Here is a 13570-nt window from a genome sequence, read left to right as displayed (position 1 = left end):
TTTTTTTCTATTCAAACTCGAGTTCAAAATAACTAATCTGATAAACATTACGAAACAGCGTAATAGATAGTTTTATAGATATGATTTTTCATTCCCATGTAGCAGAGATCATGGAATTGGCAACACCAGACTGCTCCAAGGTTAAGTTAGATTCATACTCCAATGTCTTTGATTCACCTGGAATCGCTTGTGTTAGCTTCAATGGCTTCTTCCTCTCTGATTCCTCAAGCTGAGAATAGCAGAAAGACCAGAGAAGCTACAATGGAGACAGCAATAAGATCAGAAAAATCTCAGACAAATATACAGAACAATGATCAATGTTGTTTCTTAGGATTTTGCAGACCTGAATTGTGTCTGTTTTGAGGAAGTTTCTCTGGAGTCTTTGTCCGTTGGGTAAACGGATCCCAACTCTGCATTGTACACTTCGATCGCCTCCCTTTGGTTCTTCCGGTAGTGGTGGGAATGTTGGTAGTACCGCAGATGTAACTGCTGCAACCGCTACTGCTTCAGGCGTTATTGTCGATTGATCACCTGAAGAGTCTTTCATGTTGTTATCTTCCAAGGAAGCAGCTAATGCTCGTCGCAGTTCTTCTTCTTCTTCATCTTTTGCAACATCCTCTACAGGAATAGGTCAAGGTCAATCTTTTTTTCCCAAACAGACTAGACATTGAAGTTGTGGACAAGTTTTTGAAAGTAACCTTTGGGTTTGGAATGAGGAGTCAATGAGAAGCTGCCTCTTGGCCGCTTCTTTGACAGAGAAGCAAAGTGTTCACGAGGACCACCATCCATGAACGGCACTAAATCCTCTAGCAAATTCTCGGGTTCGACCATTCCACTCCACATTCTCATCCTTTGACCAGTGGTTGGATCAATTACAAGCACCACGGGAATAGATTCAAGCTTATAGTATGTGCAAACCTTCCTTCCTTCCGTGGTATCATCATAGACCTAGAACCAAAAAAGGAGGGATTAAAACCAATTCAGTACAGACTCTTTACTAAAGAGAATTTAGGAAAGCAAGCGAAAGTTTAAGGGGGAAGTTCTATATTAAACCTGCCAGAAGATGAAGTTGGCTTTGATAGTCTGAGAAACAGCATCATTCGCCCAAGTATCTCGATTTAGCTATGAGAAAGAAACACAATTAGTTGGGATGTGAGTGGGTGTACAATACCATTTAACCAATCGAAACTGAAACAAATAAAAGCCATGCGGAGGAGAAGATAAACCAATCCAGTTTTATTACCCAAGCAAACCAAAACCAAAACAAACGAGAAGGAAGCGATTAGACCGCTGTTTCTAAAGAAGTCTTTCAAATTGAAGTATATTCTCTAAGAAACAAAATCTTAACCCAAACTGAAATGATAACAGACAAATCTGAAAAATGGAAAAAACTGAACTAAAACCTAACTAAAACAATAGATTAGGCACCCTAGATGTGACTATCGTAAAAAATTGAGCAAGAACGAAATCCAGAAAAAAAAAAGAAATATTAGAGAGTAACCATATGAGAGCTGAATTCCGTGGTAGATTGGAGGTTGACGAGAAGCCATTTATCCTGAGAAGACGAAGTAGCTTTTGCCTGAACAAAAAACCATAGAGAGAGGTTTAGAATAAAAAAGCAGACAAGCAATCAGCCAAACAAGTTACTGAGTAGAATACCATTTCAAAAGAGCCCTGGAACATCAGATGAAAAGGAGGACGGTACAACGATGCCAAGCTGTCCCGAGGAGCGGATGCTGACTCTGATGCAGAGGCTGAGGCAGAGGAAGCACCCTCATCTGGTTCCCAAACTCCCGGGCTTTTTGGCTCTTCACTAAAGTTACGGAAAGCAATCAAAGAAGCTGGTTCAGGCTGAGAGTTTCCCACCCTCATAGCCCTAATCACAAATGCAAGTCAATTATGAGAGCTACATCCCGCATGTACATTTAGAAAGAGTTTATCATCAGCACAAAAACAATAAACCGATATCTACATAGAATGGGGCATGATTAAACATGTCGGAGACGCTGACTTTAATGGGCTTATGAAAGTTGAAAACAAAACTTTTAGCGACGCATGATTATACTCCTACTGTACTAAATAGTTTTGTGTACTTATTCATAGCTTCCCTGGATAAGTTTCTTTGCAAAAGCTAATCTCAGACTCCTGGAACGTAGAACTTCACATGTATTTCTGCCTTGTCTATTGAATTAGTAGAGGCAAGGGAAGGAGCACAACCAACATGAGGTTGACAGTCTGACACATAGTCAACTAGAGCAACCTAAACTATACGATCATAAGAAGCAACTTGAGGATAAAAGACTAAAACTCTATGCTAGGATTTCAGCTGGCTGCCAAAATAGAAACTTGGAGTGATTTAACTGCAGAAGCAAATGTTATGACTCTGCTAACAACTTAACAGACCCAACTAGACATTCAACCAGGTCTTGTTTGAGTTAACAGCATCAACTAAAACCTAGATGATAATAGTGCTAATTGAAACAATGGTAAATTTAAAAACTACACTAGGAAGAAGACCAGCAGAGAAATCAATCAACCAACCAACCCCTGAGAGTCAAGAAACTAAAGAGGGCAGCTCCAAAATTGAGGAACCTACATTGTTGTCTGTTAAGTTGTTACTACCTCTAAGTAATGAAAGTCAATGAGAGAAAATCTTCAACCTAGACACACAATTTCCAGATATAAGAGAAAACAAAGAAGCGAGCGAAAAAGAGACTAACCCATAATAAACTGATTCACCATAAAGAGTCTCTCTCACAACAGGCAAAGGAGCACGGACTTCATCTACGTCATTCTGCACCATCCTTTGATTTCCTGTGTCTGTAGTGGCCCTATTAAAATACAACAGCACACCATAAGGTCGAACAAACCAAAATAGATAACAGAACCTCGAGAGCAGGGAGTTAGAAGAATAACGAAAAGAAAGTATCAAGAGTCTATAACATTATCACTAATCATACCCCCAAGATTGTGAAGCCATGGGATCATTGGACTCAGGCAGAGTGTGTGTACCAGATGGAAGCATACCACCTTCGTTTCCAATGTAAAAAAGCTGAATAGCTTCATCAAGTTTCCAGCTTGTCGCCTGTTGATAGCAGAACTCAACTACGTTAGTAATTTTACACAAGCGAAGAGAGCATAACAAAGTATCAACACAAGAGTAGCTAATCACAAACAAATTATAAAACGCCAAACTAATCTCATCAGTCATCACATAAACCCTCGATCAAAATGCAGATCGTAACACCAGAGGGACCAAATCACAGAGATCTCAGACTAATCACAATCCAGATCAACTAATAGTTACCAAAAAAAAGCTCTCAATCTAGGGGTTTTAAACTCGAATACTCAAAAAGTATTCATCAGAATTTTACCCATAAGCTGAAAAAAATATGAGAGACCCAATCTAGGGTTTCAACTCGACATCACAAATTGTTCATAAGCTGAAATAAATCCAAAGGATATTACACTTAAGACCCACAAACAGAAACCAAATCAAGGTTAAGCTCACTCACACTAACCCATCAGTTGACCAAAGCAACCCACCCTAATAGAACAGAACAAATCTACGAGTTTCCAAGCACAAACCTGTAAGAACTGCCGAGCAGTTTCAGCGGTCTGTCCGACAGCGATTTCAAGGAAAGAAGAGACTAATCTCTGCTCGTCACCGGAAGACAACATCCCCTCCATTGCTCTCTGCTAAGACCCTCAGAGAAAGAAAAAAAAACTCGAATTTCTGAGAGACACAAAAAAAACAGAGATTAATTTGATGATCTGTGAAAAGAAAACAAAAAAAAGGAAAAGAGCCCAGAAATTATAGCAACAAATCAAACTTGCCCAGAAGATGAGGATTAAATTAGGAACTGAAAGAGTCGAATCCTGCGGGAGGACGAACACATACAAAATAAAAATTCTCTTTTTTTTTTTCATCTTACTGCCAAAAATATATCTCTTGAGTTCACCGGATCGAAAAGACTACTATACCCCGGAGAGGACGATTATAACCCTAAGTTGTGTTCGAGTATATTCGTGCAAAGAAGTGGGGTTGTTTTTGACATTTCCTTCGAAAAACAAATACGCATGTGAAAATTGGTCCATCCATCATCATTGAGTTCATTTCAAGATATTATTGTCCCAGATTATTACTATTAAACACAACTAATTAGTATTATCTAACCTCGATTGCTTAATAAGAAGCATTTTTCTTAATTGTTAGTAGTTGACATTTTTCTAATTCTTGCTGTACAACAGACACACGTCAATCAACCTTTTTTTTTGATTAACTTCTCAAAGAATAAATCACTATCAAGGATTTTTTATGTGCCAGAGGAAGTTACAAAAAAAAAAAAGTAAAATCTGTCTAACAATTTTGTGTTCTTCTTCTGTCTTCTGTGTCTCTAGTGAATGAGCAAAGACTCTTCATGCTGGTTTTGATCTTTCTCGCGGTGGAATCCGCATCCATGACTTCATTGACTCATAGACAGTGAATCCAATCGCAACCGATGGAACAATCTAGCAAACAAAGACAAATCTATGAGTCATAAAATTTTGGGAGAAGTAAAATAATGAAATCCAGACTGAGATGATCTAGGATTTACCTTAATGTAGTTGATGCTTAAACCAGCAAACAACTGTCTCCAACCCTGAGTTCGAGCAATCGTGTTGAGCCCATCAAATGTGTTCTTGTAACGCTTGTTGTTACCTTCACTCGTCATAGGCTGTAGATTCTCTACCTATTGTCACACAAAACACCAAAATGTAGGTTTATGAGTTCTGAATTGTTGCAAAGTTTGAATCTTTGTCTCTGGTTTGTTTTTGTTTTTGTTTTTTTACCTGCATTTGTCTCCTAACAACATCCAATGGGTAAGTGATGGTCTGGCCAAATAAACCAGCTAAAGCTCCACAAGGTAGATGCATTCGAACAGAGTTTTGATGCTCTTCAGGAACATGTCTTTTCAATTCCTCATATATGTAGAACTTAAGGCCCGCGTAAGGAAGGATACCAATCAGTGTTGGCCCTGCAAAACACACAGGAAATCCCCAACCTTTGTTAATCATCTTCAGACCCAAGTTAGGAAAAGTGCACACACACAAATGGGGTTTAAGAGTCAGATTATAGAGTTGGTACTAGTTTGATGTCAACCGTTTATAGCTTGAACAATCATTAATGCAAGCAAATGTTATGTGCTTTACCTATGCCTCGATAGAGCCCACGTGGTCCCCCTTCTTTATAAGCCATTGCAAGCACCTCTTTTATGCCTGAATATGTAGGTTGACGGTAAAATCCATTTGCACCAACTTGTCTTGTGTCAGACACCTAAAAATGGAATAACAACGGCATAAGAGAGAAGAAACAAACTGATATTTCTTCATTTTCCGTTAAGCAACAGTAAAAGCATGACATTAAAAAAAAATCACAAACCTGGTAAGCTAGCTTAGTGCGAGCTAAATCAAGGGGATATGTGCACAAAACTGCTGTTCCGCCTGCAGCTGAACCAGCCACAAGATCAACAATTGGACCAGAACCTAAAGGAAGATTTTTTTGCAAAATCCAGTCACGATAAACTTCATACGTCATGTAATGAAGGGCGGCATAAGGAATAATCCGAATAACACTCGCCCCGTTTCCTCTGCACATCACAAGGATTTAGTAAAGTGACTGAGCCAAGCTTACAATATTAAGAGTCAAACTACTACGTACTTACTTATAAAACCCGAGAGGACCATCAAATTGTAACACCTTCTTTAGCGACTGCGACACACCAAGGGTCCTAAAATCGTTTGTTCTGGTCTAGTGTTGAAAGCACAGGTATACAATCAATAGGTAGTAAAAATATCGATGCACAACAAAGCAAATATCTTAAGATATGATCAAAGTACTACCAAGCATCAAACCAAAACCCAAATCTCCAACAAAACAGATAAAAGAATACAATTTAGATATAAATCAGAGCCATTGAAAACATAAGAAGATCAAGACCAGGGAGAATCATCACCTGCAATAGAATTTTGATCCTTTCCAAAGGTGCAACGGCAGTCTTAGCAATGGCCCCAGCAGCTCCTCCAGCGATAAGGGTTTTAGCAAGCACAGGCAATGTATCCACAAGGCTCATCACATCAGCCGAGAGTGTGGAGCCTTGTGAAGAACCCATCTCAACTCAACAACTTAAGTCAAATTCGGAACGTTCTCTCCTTTAATCTGAAAAAAACGCCTTATCCCATCTAAACCTAGGGTTTACGACCGCCGCAGATCTCTTATTGAAACTTAAACTTGAGAAACTGAGAAATCTCAGAAAAGAGTACGAGAAGCTAAATAGCAAATTCTCCTCGTCTCTTAAAGCAATATTCATTAACAGCCTCAACGAAACACTCTTAGAATGATCATCCAACCCCACACCACACCTGAAGATCAAATCCCAAAAAAAAACTAGTCTTTATAATCTGACAGATCCAGATACTATTCCACAGCCGAACCAACCTCACGAACAAACTCGATCGATTGAGCAAACGAGCAAATACCCTTTTTGAGATTGATCTATATCAATACCTCTTCAGATCCAAAACGAACCAATCAATGGGAAAATTCGTCGAGGAGAGACAAACGAGAAACCCTACAGCTATATTTTACGAACAGAAACTGAAATTTTCTGGGGCGAGAGATTAAGTTATCGGAGAAAAGTCAGGAAATTTTTTATGGGGCTGACGAGGAAAGAGCGACTAGAGGCTCGCCGTAAAAGTCTCAGAGAAGTAATAAGGAAGACGAGATGGTTTTCGATTCAAAATTCGAGTCTTTTTGCTCTGTTTTACTCATTGGTCGCGCAATTTCACAGGCTCGAAGAAACAGAGAGAGTTACCTTTTTTTAGGTTTATATTGCATGTGGCATGGTGCACCCAAATTATGGTGGACCTACAGATTCATTGGTTTAGTAGTAGTTACCAAAAAATCACGTTGAACTTAATTGTTACTACTTACTTGGATAGAATCGAAATATTATCAAAAAAAATCATTAAAATCTGACATTTAATTCAATTTCTTAAAATGAAAAATAGATATTACAAACAGTTACAACTTACAACAAATAATCAATAAATAAAAATATAACAAACAGTAATTAACATGTATCGCATATTTGCATGCATGTTTACCCAAATTAACAAAAGCATTGTCTTAATTACTTTAATTAACAAAGCTGCATAGCTTTCTGATTTCTCCGGTAGAGCCAGTGAGAGGTTCAATATCACCCATCTTGATCATAGCTGTGGCGAAATCTGCTGCGAATTTCGATCGGTTTCTGCTGTATTCAGACACAATGCCGTCGGTTGACGCACCAGACCCGAACAAAACTTGATCGGTTACTAAAAGTCCTTTCTTTTGCATTAAGTTTTTGTAGTAATTGTTGTCGAAAGAATTAGGTGTCACAAGATCCAAGGCTGCAAGATTCCCGTCACTTCCCACGGTTGGGCATCGACGTTTGCGAGTGCTGGCAAATCCTGCGTCGATGTCGCTTGAGTTTTCGTAAAGCCTGTCCCGGAACAAGAAGCATTGAGATTGCCCTATGGTGTGAGCTCCTGAACAGCATACACAAACATATAAATATTTAGAAATACATACGTACGGTATACAGTAACAACTAACAAGAGCCGATGCAATTAGAATAGCAAATCACACATTTAAAAAAATTAAGATCTAATGTGTGATTTGTATATGCTGTTTTTTTTGTTACTATTAAAAAAATGATTATATATACAAGTATATTAATCTTTGCACTGACCTGAGAGAGCGACAAGGTCTCTTGTGTTAAGGCCTTTCTTGCTGAAGAGACCAGAGAGTTGGTCAAGGTTATCTTTAAAGCCAGGAAGCTCACCACTATTTGCCAGAGCCTTGAACGCGGCTGTTGAATCCCTCCTTCCGACTTTCACCGCCCATTTTGGACCTCCCACCTAAACATTGGAGTTGGACAATATAATTGTTATAAAAATGATATTGGGTATATATATTTACATAATAAATAATCACTAATTAACATACATATTCGGAAGCGTCTCTTGCCGCAACCGCTATTATGTCAGCGCAAGAAACAATGCCGGGACAAACTTTCTCGACTTCGGATTTGGCTTTATCTATGACTTCAAAACCTCTTACGGATTTGAAGTTTGGCAATGCATCTCGCTCGCTTTCTATCGTTGATGTTCCCTCGAGCAATATCGATGCGTCGCAACCCTAAACATGTACAAAAGTATTATAAAATGAATGTGTTTCCAAAAATGTGGAAGTAGTATATGGAAGGATGAAAACTCACATGAACAAAACAGTCGTGGAAATGCATGCGGATAAGAGATGCGGCCATTCGTCTCTCACGAGCTATGGCGGTTCTAATGGAGGATCGGATCTTGGGAAGAGCATTCGGACAAGATTGATCATAGAATGTTGGAGAAAGTTGTGCTTGACAGATCGAGAACGTGAGGATGATGCTCACTGTCATCAACATAAACCTTAGTGAAAATCTCTTCATATTTTTGAGGTGTGTATTTCGTACGTCAAACAAATTAGTAATCTATCTTTTTTTTTAATGGTAAAGAAATAATATTTTCTTATTTGAAAAATATTGTCGATCAAGAATGATATTTGATGAGATTGATGTTGAATGTTACAAACCCTAGGGGTTTATACATTTATATACGTTATACGTGCATGAGAGTTTTCACGCGGTGTCGCTATTTTTTATATTAAAAAGGCGGTGTCACTGTTCAAAATTGGAGACTGTGATGTTTATTTATTTGGATAAAAATAAATAAATTGTTGGGCTCTGACTTTTTGGTCAAATTGTTAAATTGAAAAAGAACAAGAACATCATCATTCATCGATCAGTAAGCGCTTAATTAGTTTAGCTTAATTTCTTATAATAATAATATAGGTTGTAATTCGGATCTGAAGACTATAACCAACCATTATTTTGTGCGATTAGTTTGAAAGGAACAATAATTGACGACCAGAAAATAAAAGTCAAAATGTCAAACACGTACAATATAAATTAATGCTCGGAAGTTTGATTAAAATGTACTAATTAAATTTAGTTTCCTAGCCAAACCAACAAATTAGTTTAAAAACCGATGTATGCATGGTACGTTAGAAACACCTTATGAATTAGGTTGCTGGCCAAATTCTAAATACAATCTTTTAAATAGTTTGAAATTAAACAATCATATACATACGACTTGCAATGTCCCTACGATGTCAATTCTTAGAGCTATGAAAGAAAACTATGCATGGTCAATGGCGATAGAAATCATATGATCCTGTCTTTGTTAGGAATTTTTAAGCATCGCTATCGACGGTTATGACCGTACGTAGTCGTTTTGCACCGTTTTGTAGTGTAACTTTAATTGCATCTCATTTACGTCGTAGTTTTTCCCCTAAGAATCGAATCAATTGGTCCCTTAATTTGCTTGCTATAGAACATAATTTTAGTAGTAACGATTTACAGATTATTTTTTTAAAAAAACATCCACAACTTCATTTTTTTGCTGGCTCTCCTCTGGATGTTGGAAAGTGCAGCCATCTATGCATCAGCTTCAGCAACCACAAATCTAGAAGCATGTATACGTATTGTGTGATATAATAATATTGATGAGCATGTGTGTTTCGTACGTTTCATGTTCTTTCGATGAAAAGGTCAATTCAACTATGTTCGACTGTTACAGACGAGTGCGCGCATGGATCCAAACTGTGTTTTGCATAATCCAAGTAGACAAAAGCTGTACTCTATTATAAATTCAAACCAAATGACGTGTTTGTACATATTTATTAATATTACATGATCAAATTCAAATCTTTGTTTATAACTAATGAGCATATTGTATTTAATCTTATAAATAAATAAAAAACTATATCATCATCAACATTTGAGGCTAATTATATCTTTGTTTTTGTTACCGTCTGAGGTTAATTAGTTCAGCGAGAATTATTTGTATCGCTATATATATTATATATGCATGAACACATTATCAATACTTTCATGATAAATCTTAGTAACTATATGGACATTACACTCACCCTATCAAATATAGATGTTGATATATACTTTTATGTGTGTGTGCAAAATGTTGATACAAAGCTCAAACTGATATTGTATTTGCAATCAAATGGTGTTGTCTTTGAGCATACTGATTAGTCACACGCGGGGAGCACTTCATTATAATATTTAAACCGTATACATGATTTGATTGGAGATGCGTAATACGAAAGTCAAACAGAAATCTACAAAAAGGTAACATAAGGATAGGATATCTGTTCTATATATCATTTTCATCTGAAATAGGGGATGAGATTTTAAGAAAACTAGATCGAAATGAACCAAATTTATCTAAGGTTTTAAGTAACCTGATGAACAAAGTTACCTTAAGAGGAGAGCAAAGCCGAACAAGTTAAGAATTAGCCTCAGCTCCACTTGTGGATACAGTATGGACAATGAGACATCACATTATCCTTACTAAAGATTCGTTCACTACTTTTCCAAAGTCAAAGGTCAAATTTTCAAATATCGTGTAACCATACGATACGGTTTTAGTTATTAAGTTATTGTTTTGGTCAACGTAGGCCAGCTTTCCATAAATCTAAACCTAATTCGGATTATTTCAGTATCCTTTTAATACTATAAGTAATGCAAGAGTGGAAAAGGGAAGTAATCACACTCTTTTGCTTATAAAACGAATATTCCAAAGAAATGTTCTGTTGACAAAAAAAAAAAAATATTCCAAAGAAAAGAAAAGAAAAATTGTTGAAATATTATATTTATTTAGTTTTTTTTTTTTTATCAATTATCATGGTAAAACTTATTACAGTTTAACATTCATGACAAAATATAATTACAATTTCAGATTGCTAAAAATTCAATACGTGAATGTAATCATCTTTTCAATACTCACTCTTAATTAAATCGTAATGAAAGATTGCAATAATCATATACAGTACATACAAAAAATATTTAGGATGTTCCGTTCAAGGCTGGAAAGGGTCGTAGGATGGTTTTCACGCGCTCCCGCAGAAAAAAGTGACCACGATTTTGATTATTTCGCTCCTATATATAAGTCTTATTTCGTCTCATTTCCATAAGTCACACCAATCAACTTCAATTCATCAATCACTTCTCTATTAGCACTTACGAGAAATTTGTTTTATTACTTACAAAATTACAAAAAACGAAAAGAGTCTTCTTGTTATAACACTAAATACTAAATGGCGGTCTTCAAGATTCTTGTATTGTTGTTGAGTTTGTCTTGTTTCTGTCAAGCACAACTTTCTCCTACTTTCTACGACCAAACTTGTCCAAACGCTCTCTCAACCATCCGATCATCAATCCGGACCGCAATCAGCCGTGAACGTAGGATGGCTGCATCTCTCATCCGTCTCCATTTCCACGACTGCTTCGTTAACGTATGTATTTAATTAACATCTGCTCCAACATGTGTATACTTAAACAATACATATATGTGTTTCATGGACCGCTCTAAATTTATGTTCTGGTTTTAACTTTTTTTTTGTAGGGTTGTGATGCATCTATCATGCTCGTGGCAACTCCTACTATGGAGAGTGAAAGAGATTCACTGGCAAATTTTCAATCAGCAAGAGGACTCGAAGTTATCGATCAAGCCAAATCCGCTGTGGAGAGTGTTTGTCCCGGCGTAGTTTCTTGCGCTGATATTATTGCCGTTGCTGCTAGAGACGCTTCTGAATACGTTAGTCTCCCTCCATCCATCATTATATAGACATATCTTCAAACATATTATCATACTAAACTACTATTTTACAAATTTTGAAGAAATATAGTATTTTTCTTGTTACAACAATTATTTTATCATAGTTCTAATTAATTATTAAATAAATATGTAAATTTTGGTATCATCAATAGGTCGGAGGTCCAAGATACGCTGTGAAGGTTGGTCGGAGAGACTCTACCGCCGCGTTTAGAGCTATTGCAGACAGCGGCGATCTCCCAAGCTTCAGTGCAAGCCTCGACACACTCACTGATCTCTTCCTCCGAAAAGGACTCAACACCAGAGACCTCGTCGCTCTTTCAGGTCAGTCGCCCTAGAAAATCACACTTTTATTAGTCAGTAATTTCTTAACATTTAATACCTTTCTTGTGACACACGTAAACCCTATTTTACAGGAGCTCACACCTTAGGACAGGCTAAATGCTCCACGTTCAGGGATAGGCTTTACGACAACTCGAGTGACATTGACGTAGGATTCTCCAGCACACGTAAGCGTCGCTGTCCAGCAAACGGTGGAGATACGACTCTAGCACCACTAGATCAAGTGACACCAAATTCCTTCGACAATAACTACTACAGAAACTTGATGCAAAAGAAAGGACTTTTGACGAGCGATCAGGTTTTGTTCGGAACCGGAGCTCCAACAGACAGTATTGTGACGGAGTACAGTAGAAACCCATCTAGATTCGCGTCTGACTTCGGAGCTGCAATGATCAAGATGGGAGATATTCAAACACTCACTGGCTCAGATGGACAAATCCGAAGGATCTGCTCTGCTGTTAATTAAAAGAGTTACTATAATTACTAGTCTTCTCCGAAAAAAGTTTCGAGACTATTATATTACATTTATATCCCATTTGATTCATTATTGTGGTAATTAATTGTGTGTAACTAATTTTCTGAAATAATTCGTTTGTTATTTCATAGTATTTGAATAGATTGGAATAATAACAAAAGAAACCTGAAAAATGTCACTAGTTTTGGACCTTTTTGGTCATGGTTAAATAATAGTCACAATCTCTGAAAAGTAACATTATCCAGATATGCATACACGTGGAGCTATAATAACAACGTCGCGTGTCGGTCACCACAAGTTCTCCCAAAGAAGAGAATCACCGGTTATTTCCGGTTACTTTTCAATCTCCGTCTTCTATTTCTTCCCTGACCTGTCACAGTCGTTCTCAAAATCTTAATTCGGGTAATACTATAAATAAATACCTTTTAAAGAAGAAGAAAGGAGAAGGGGGAGGAGAGAGGAGAAGTGTGATTCGATCGATTCTCTAATCGTGGAGTTCTCAATTTACAAGGGATCTGGAATATTGCGTGTGTTTTTTTTTGATTGGCCGGAGATGAGAAGCGGCGGCTTGGGAATGATGTCATCTTCTTCGGCGGCGGCAGCAATCGTAGCGCTTAATCTAAAGGAGGCTAAGAATTGGTGGTCGGATGTGAACGAATCTCCGATGTGGCAAGATCGTATCTTTCATATCCTCGCTGTTCTTTATGGGATTGTTTCCGTCATTGCTGTGGTACCCGTTACTTTTGTCCTCTTCTCGTTATTTTTGAAATGTTTTGGTTTGGGTTAATCTGAAAATTGAAAAGATTAGGGATTTCAAGGTTGAATGTGTGACGGGCTGGTTAAGAAAAGCCCTAAAATTGATTGAAAGTTTTCATTTTTTTTTTGTTGTTGTTGTTGTGTAGGTTCAATTGGTAAGAATACAATTGAGGGTTCCTGAATATGGCTGGACGACACAAAAGGTCTTTCATTTTCTCAATTTCCTTGTGAACGGAGGTGTGT

General features: G+C 37.4%; 5 protein-coding genes across 5 annotated transcripts in view; 2 read left to right on the top strand and 3 right to left on the bottom strand.

The window, feature by feature from the left end:
- Positions 1–3917, bottom strand: LOC104773348 (plant UBX domain-containing protein 7). The gene is made up of 10 exons (XM_010478211.2): positions 3838–3917; positions 3589–3736; positions 2961–3085; positions 2721–2831; positions 1660–1876; positions 1502–1579; positions 1054–1122; positions 699–948; positions 344–618; positions 1–256 (listed from the first exon to the last, which is right to left on the bottom strand). Exons 2-10 carry the CDS (start codon positions 3688–3690, stop codon positions 89–91), a joined length of 1395 nt encoding a protein of 464 aa, XP_010476513.1. The 5' UTR covers positions 3691–3736; positions 3838–3917; the 3' UTR covers positions 1–88.
- On the bottom strand, positions 4259–6815 carry LOC104755754 (graves disease carrier protein-like). Its single transcript, XM_010478210.2, has 8 exons — positions 6548–6815; positions 5997–6402; positions 5706–5791; positions 5423–5630; positions 5194–5317; positions 4834–5018; positions 4599–4733; positions 4259–4512 (listed from the first exon to the last, which is right to left on the bottom strand). Exons 2-8 carry the CDS (start codon positions 6150–6152, stop codon positions 4420–4422), a joined length of 987 nt encoding a protein of 328 aa, XP_010476512.1. The 5' UTR covers positions 6153–6402; positions 6548–6815; the 3' UTR covers positions 4259–4419.
- LOC104755753 (peroxidase 5) lies at positions 7040–8623 on the bottom strand. The gene is made up of 4 exons (XM_010478208.1): positions 8301–8623; positions 8030–8221; positions 7773–7941; positions 7040–7569 (listed from the first exon to the last, which is right to left on the bottom strand). Exons 1-4 carry the CDS (start codon positions 8511–8513, stop codon positions 7178–7180), a joined length of 966 nt encoding a protein of 321 aa, XP_010476510.1. The 5' UTR covers positions 8514–8623; the 3' UTR covers positions 7040–7177.
- On the top strand, positions 11129–12646 carry LOC104755752 (peroxidase 4-like). The gene is made up of 4 exons (XM_010478207.1): positions 11129–11434; positions 11545–11736; positions 11910–12078; positions 12171–12646. The coding sequence occupies exons 1-4, from the start codon at positions 11237–11239 to the stop codon at positions 12560–12562; spliced, it is 951 nt and encodes a 316-aa protein (XP_010476509.1). The 5' UTR covers positions 11129–11236; the 3' UTR covers positions 12563–12646.
- The window catches only part of LOC104755751 (protein TOM THREE HOMOLOG 1), a 2846-nt gene continuing 2400 nt past the window's right edge, over positions 13125–13570 (top strand). The window contains exons 1-2 of the mRNA XM_010478205.2: positions 13125–13301; positions 13474–13564. Coding sequence (XP_010476507.1) covers positions 13125–13301; positions 13474–13564 — 268 coding nt within the window. The remainder of the gene's footprint in view (positions 13302–13473; positions 13565–13570) is intronic.

This window comes from Camelina sativa, chromosome 17 (genome assembly GCF_000633955.1).
Source record: "Camelina sativa cultivar DH55 chromosome 17, Cs, whole genome shotgun sequence".
NCBI classification, from domain to species: domain Eukaryota; kingdom Viridiplantae; phylum Streptophyta; class Magnoliopsida; order Brassicales; family Brassicaceae; genus Camelina; species Camelina sativa.
This window is presented reverse-complemented; position numbering and strand designations above follow the sequence as displayed.

Coding starts and splice junctions, on each gene's coding strand:
- LOC104773348 (XM_010478211.2), bottom strand. CDS start 3,690: ATGGAGGGGATGTTGTCTTCCGGTGACGAGCAGAGATTAGTCTCTTCT. Junction 1,580..1,659: donor TCCAGGGCTCTTTTGAAATG/GTATTCTACTCA, acceptor TTTTTTGTTCAG/GCAAAAGCTACTTCGTCTTC. Junction 619..698: donor TCCTCATTCCAAACCCAAAG/GTTACTTTCAAA, acceptor CTATTCCTGTAG/AGGATGTTGCAAAAGATGAA.
- LOC104755754 (XM_010478210.2), bottom strand. CDS start 6,152: ATGGGTTCTTCACAAGGCTCCACACTCTCGGCTGATGTGATGAGCCTT. Junction 5,318..5,422: donor GCACTAAGCTAGCTTACCAG/GTTTGTGATTTT, acceptor TTCCATTTTTAG/GTGTCTGACACAAGACAAGT. Junction 4,513..4,598: donor TAAGCATCAACTACATTAAG/GTAAATCCTAGA, acceptor TTTGTTTGCTAG/ATTGTTCCATCGGTTGCGAT.
- LOC104755753 (XM_010478208.1), bottom strand. CDS start 8,513: ATGAAGAGATTTTCACTAAGGTTTATGTTGATGACAGTGAGCATCATC. Junction 7,942..8,029: donor CAAGAGACGCTTCCGAATAT/GTATGTTAATTA, acceptor TCCAATGTTTAG/GTGGGAGGTCCAAAATGGGC. Junction 7,570..7,772: donor AGACCTTGTCGCTCTCTCAG/GTCAGTGCAAAG, acceptor TATGCTGTTCAG/GAGCTCACACCATAGGGCAA.
- LOC104755752 (XM_010478207.1), top strand. CDS start 11,237: ATGGCGGTCTTCAAGATTCTTGTATTGTTGTTGAGTTTGTCTTGTTTC. Junction 11,435..11,544: donor TCCACGACTGCTTCGTTAAC/GTATGTATTTAA, acceptor TTTTTTTTGTAG/GGTTGTGATGCATCTATCAT. Junction 11,737..11,909: donor CTAGAGACGCTTCTGAATAC/GTTAGTCTCCCT, acceptor TATCATCAATAG/GTCGGAGGTCCAAGATACGC.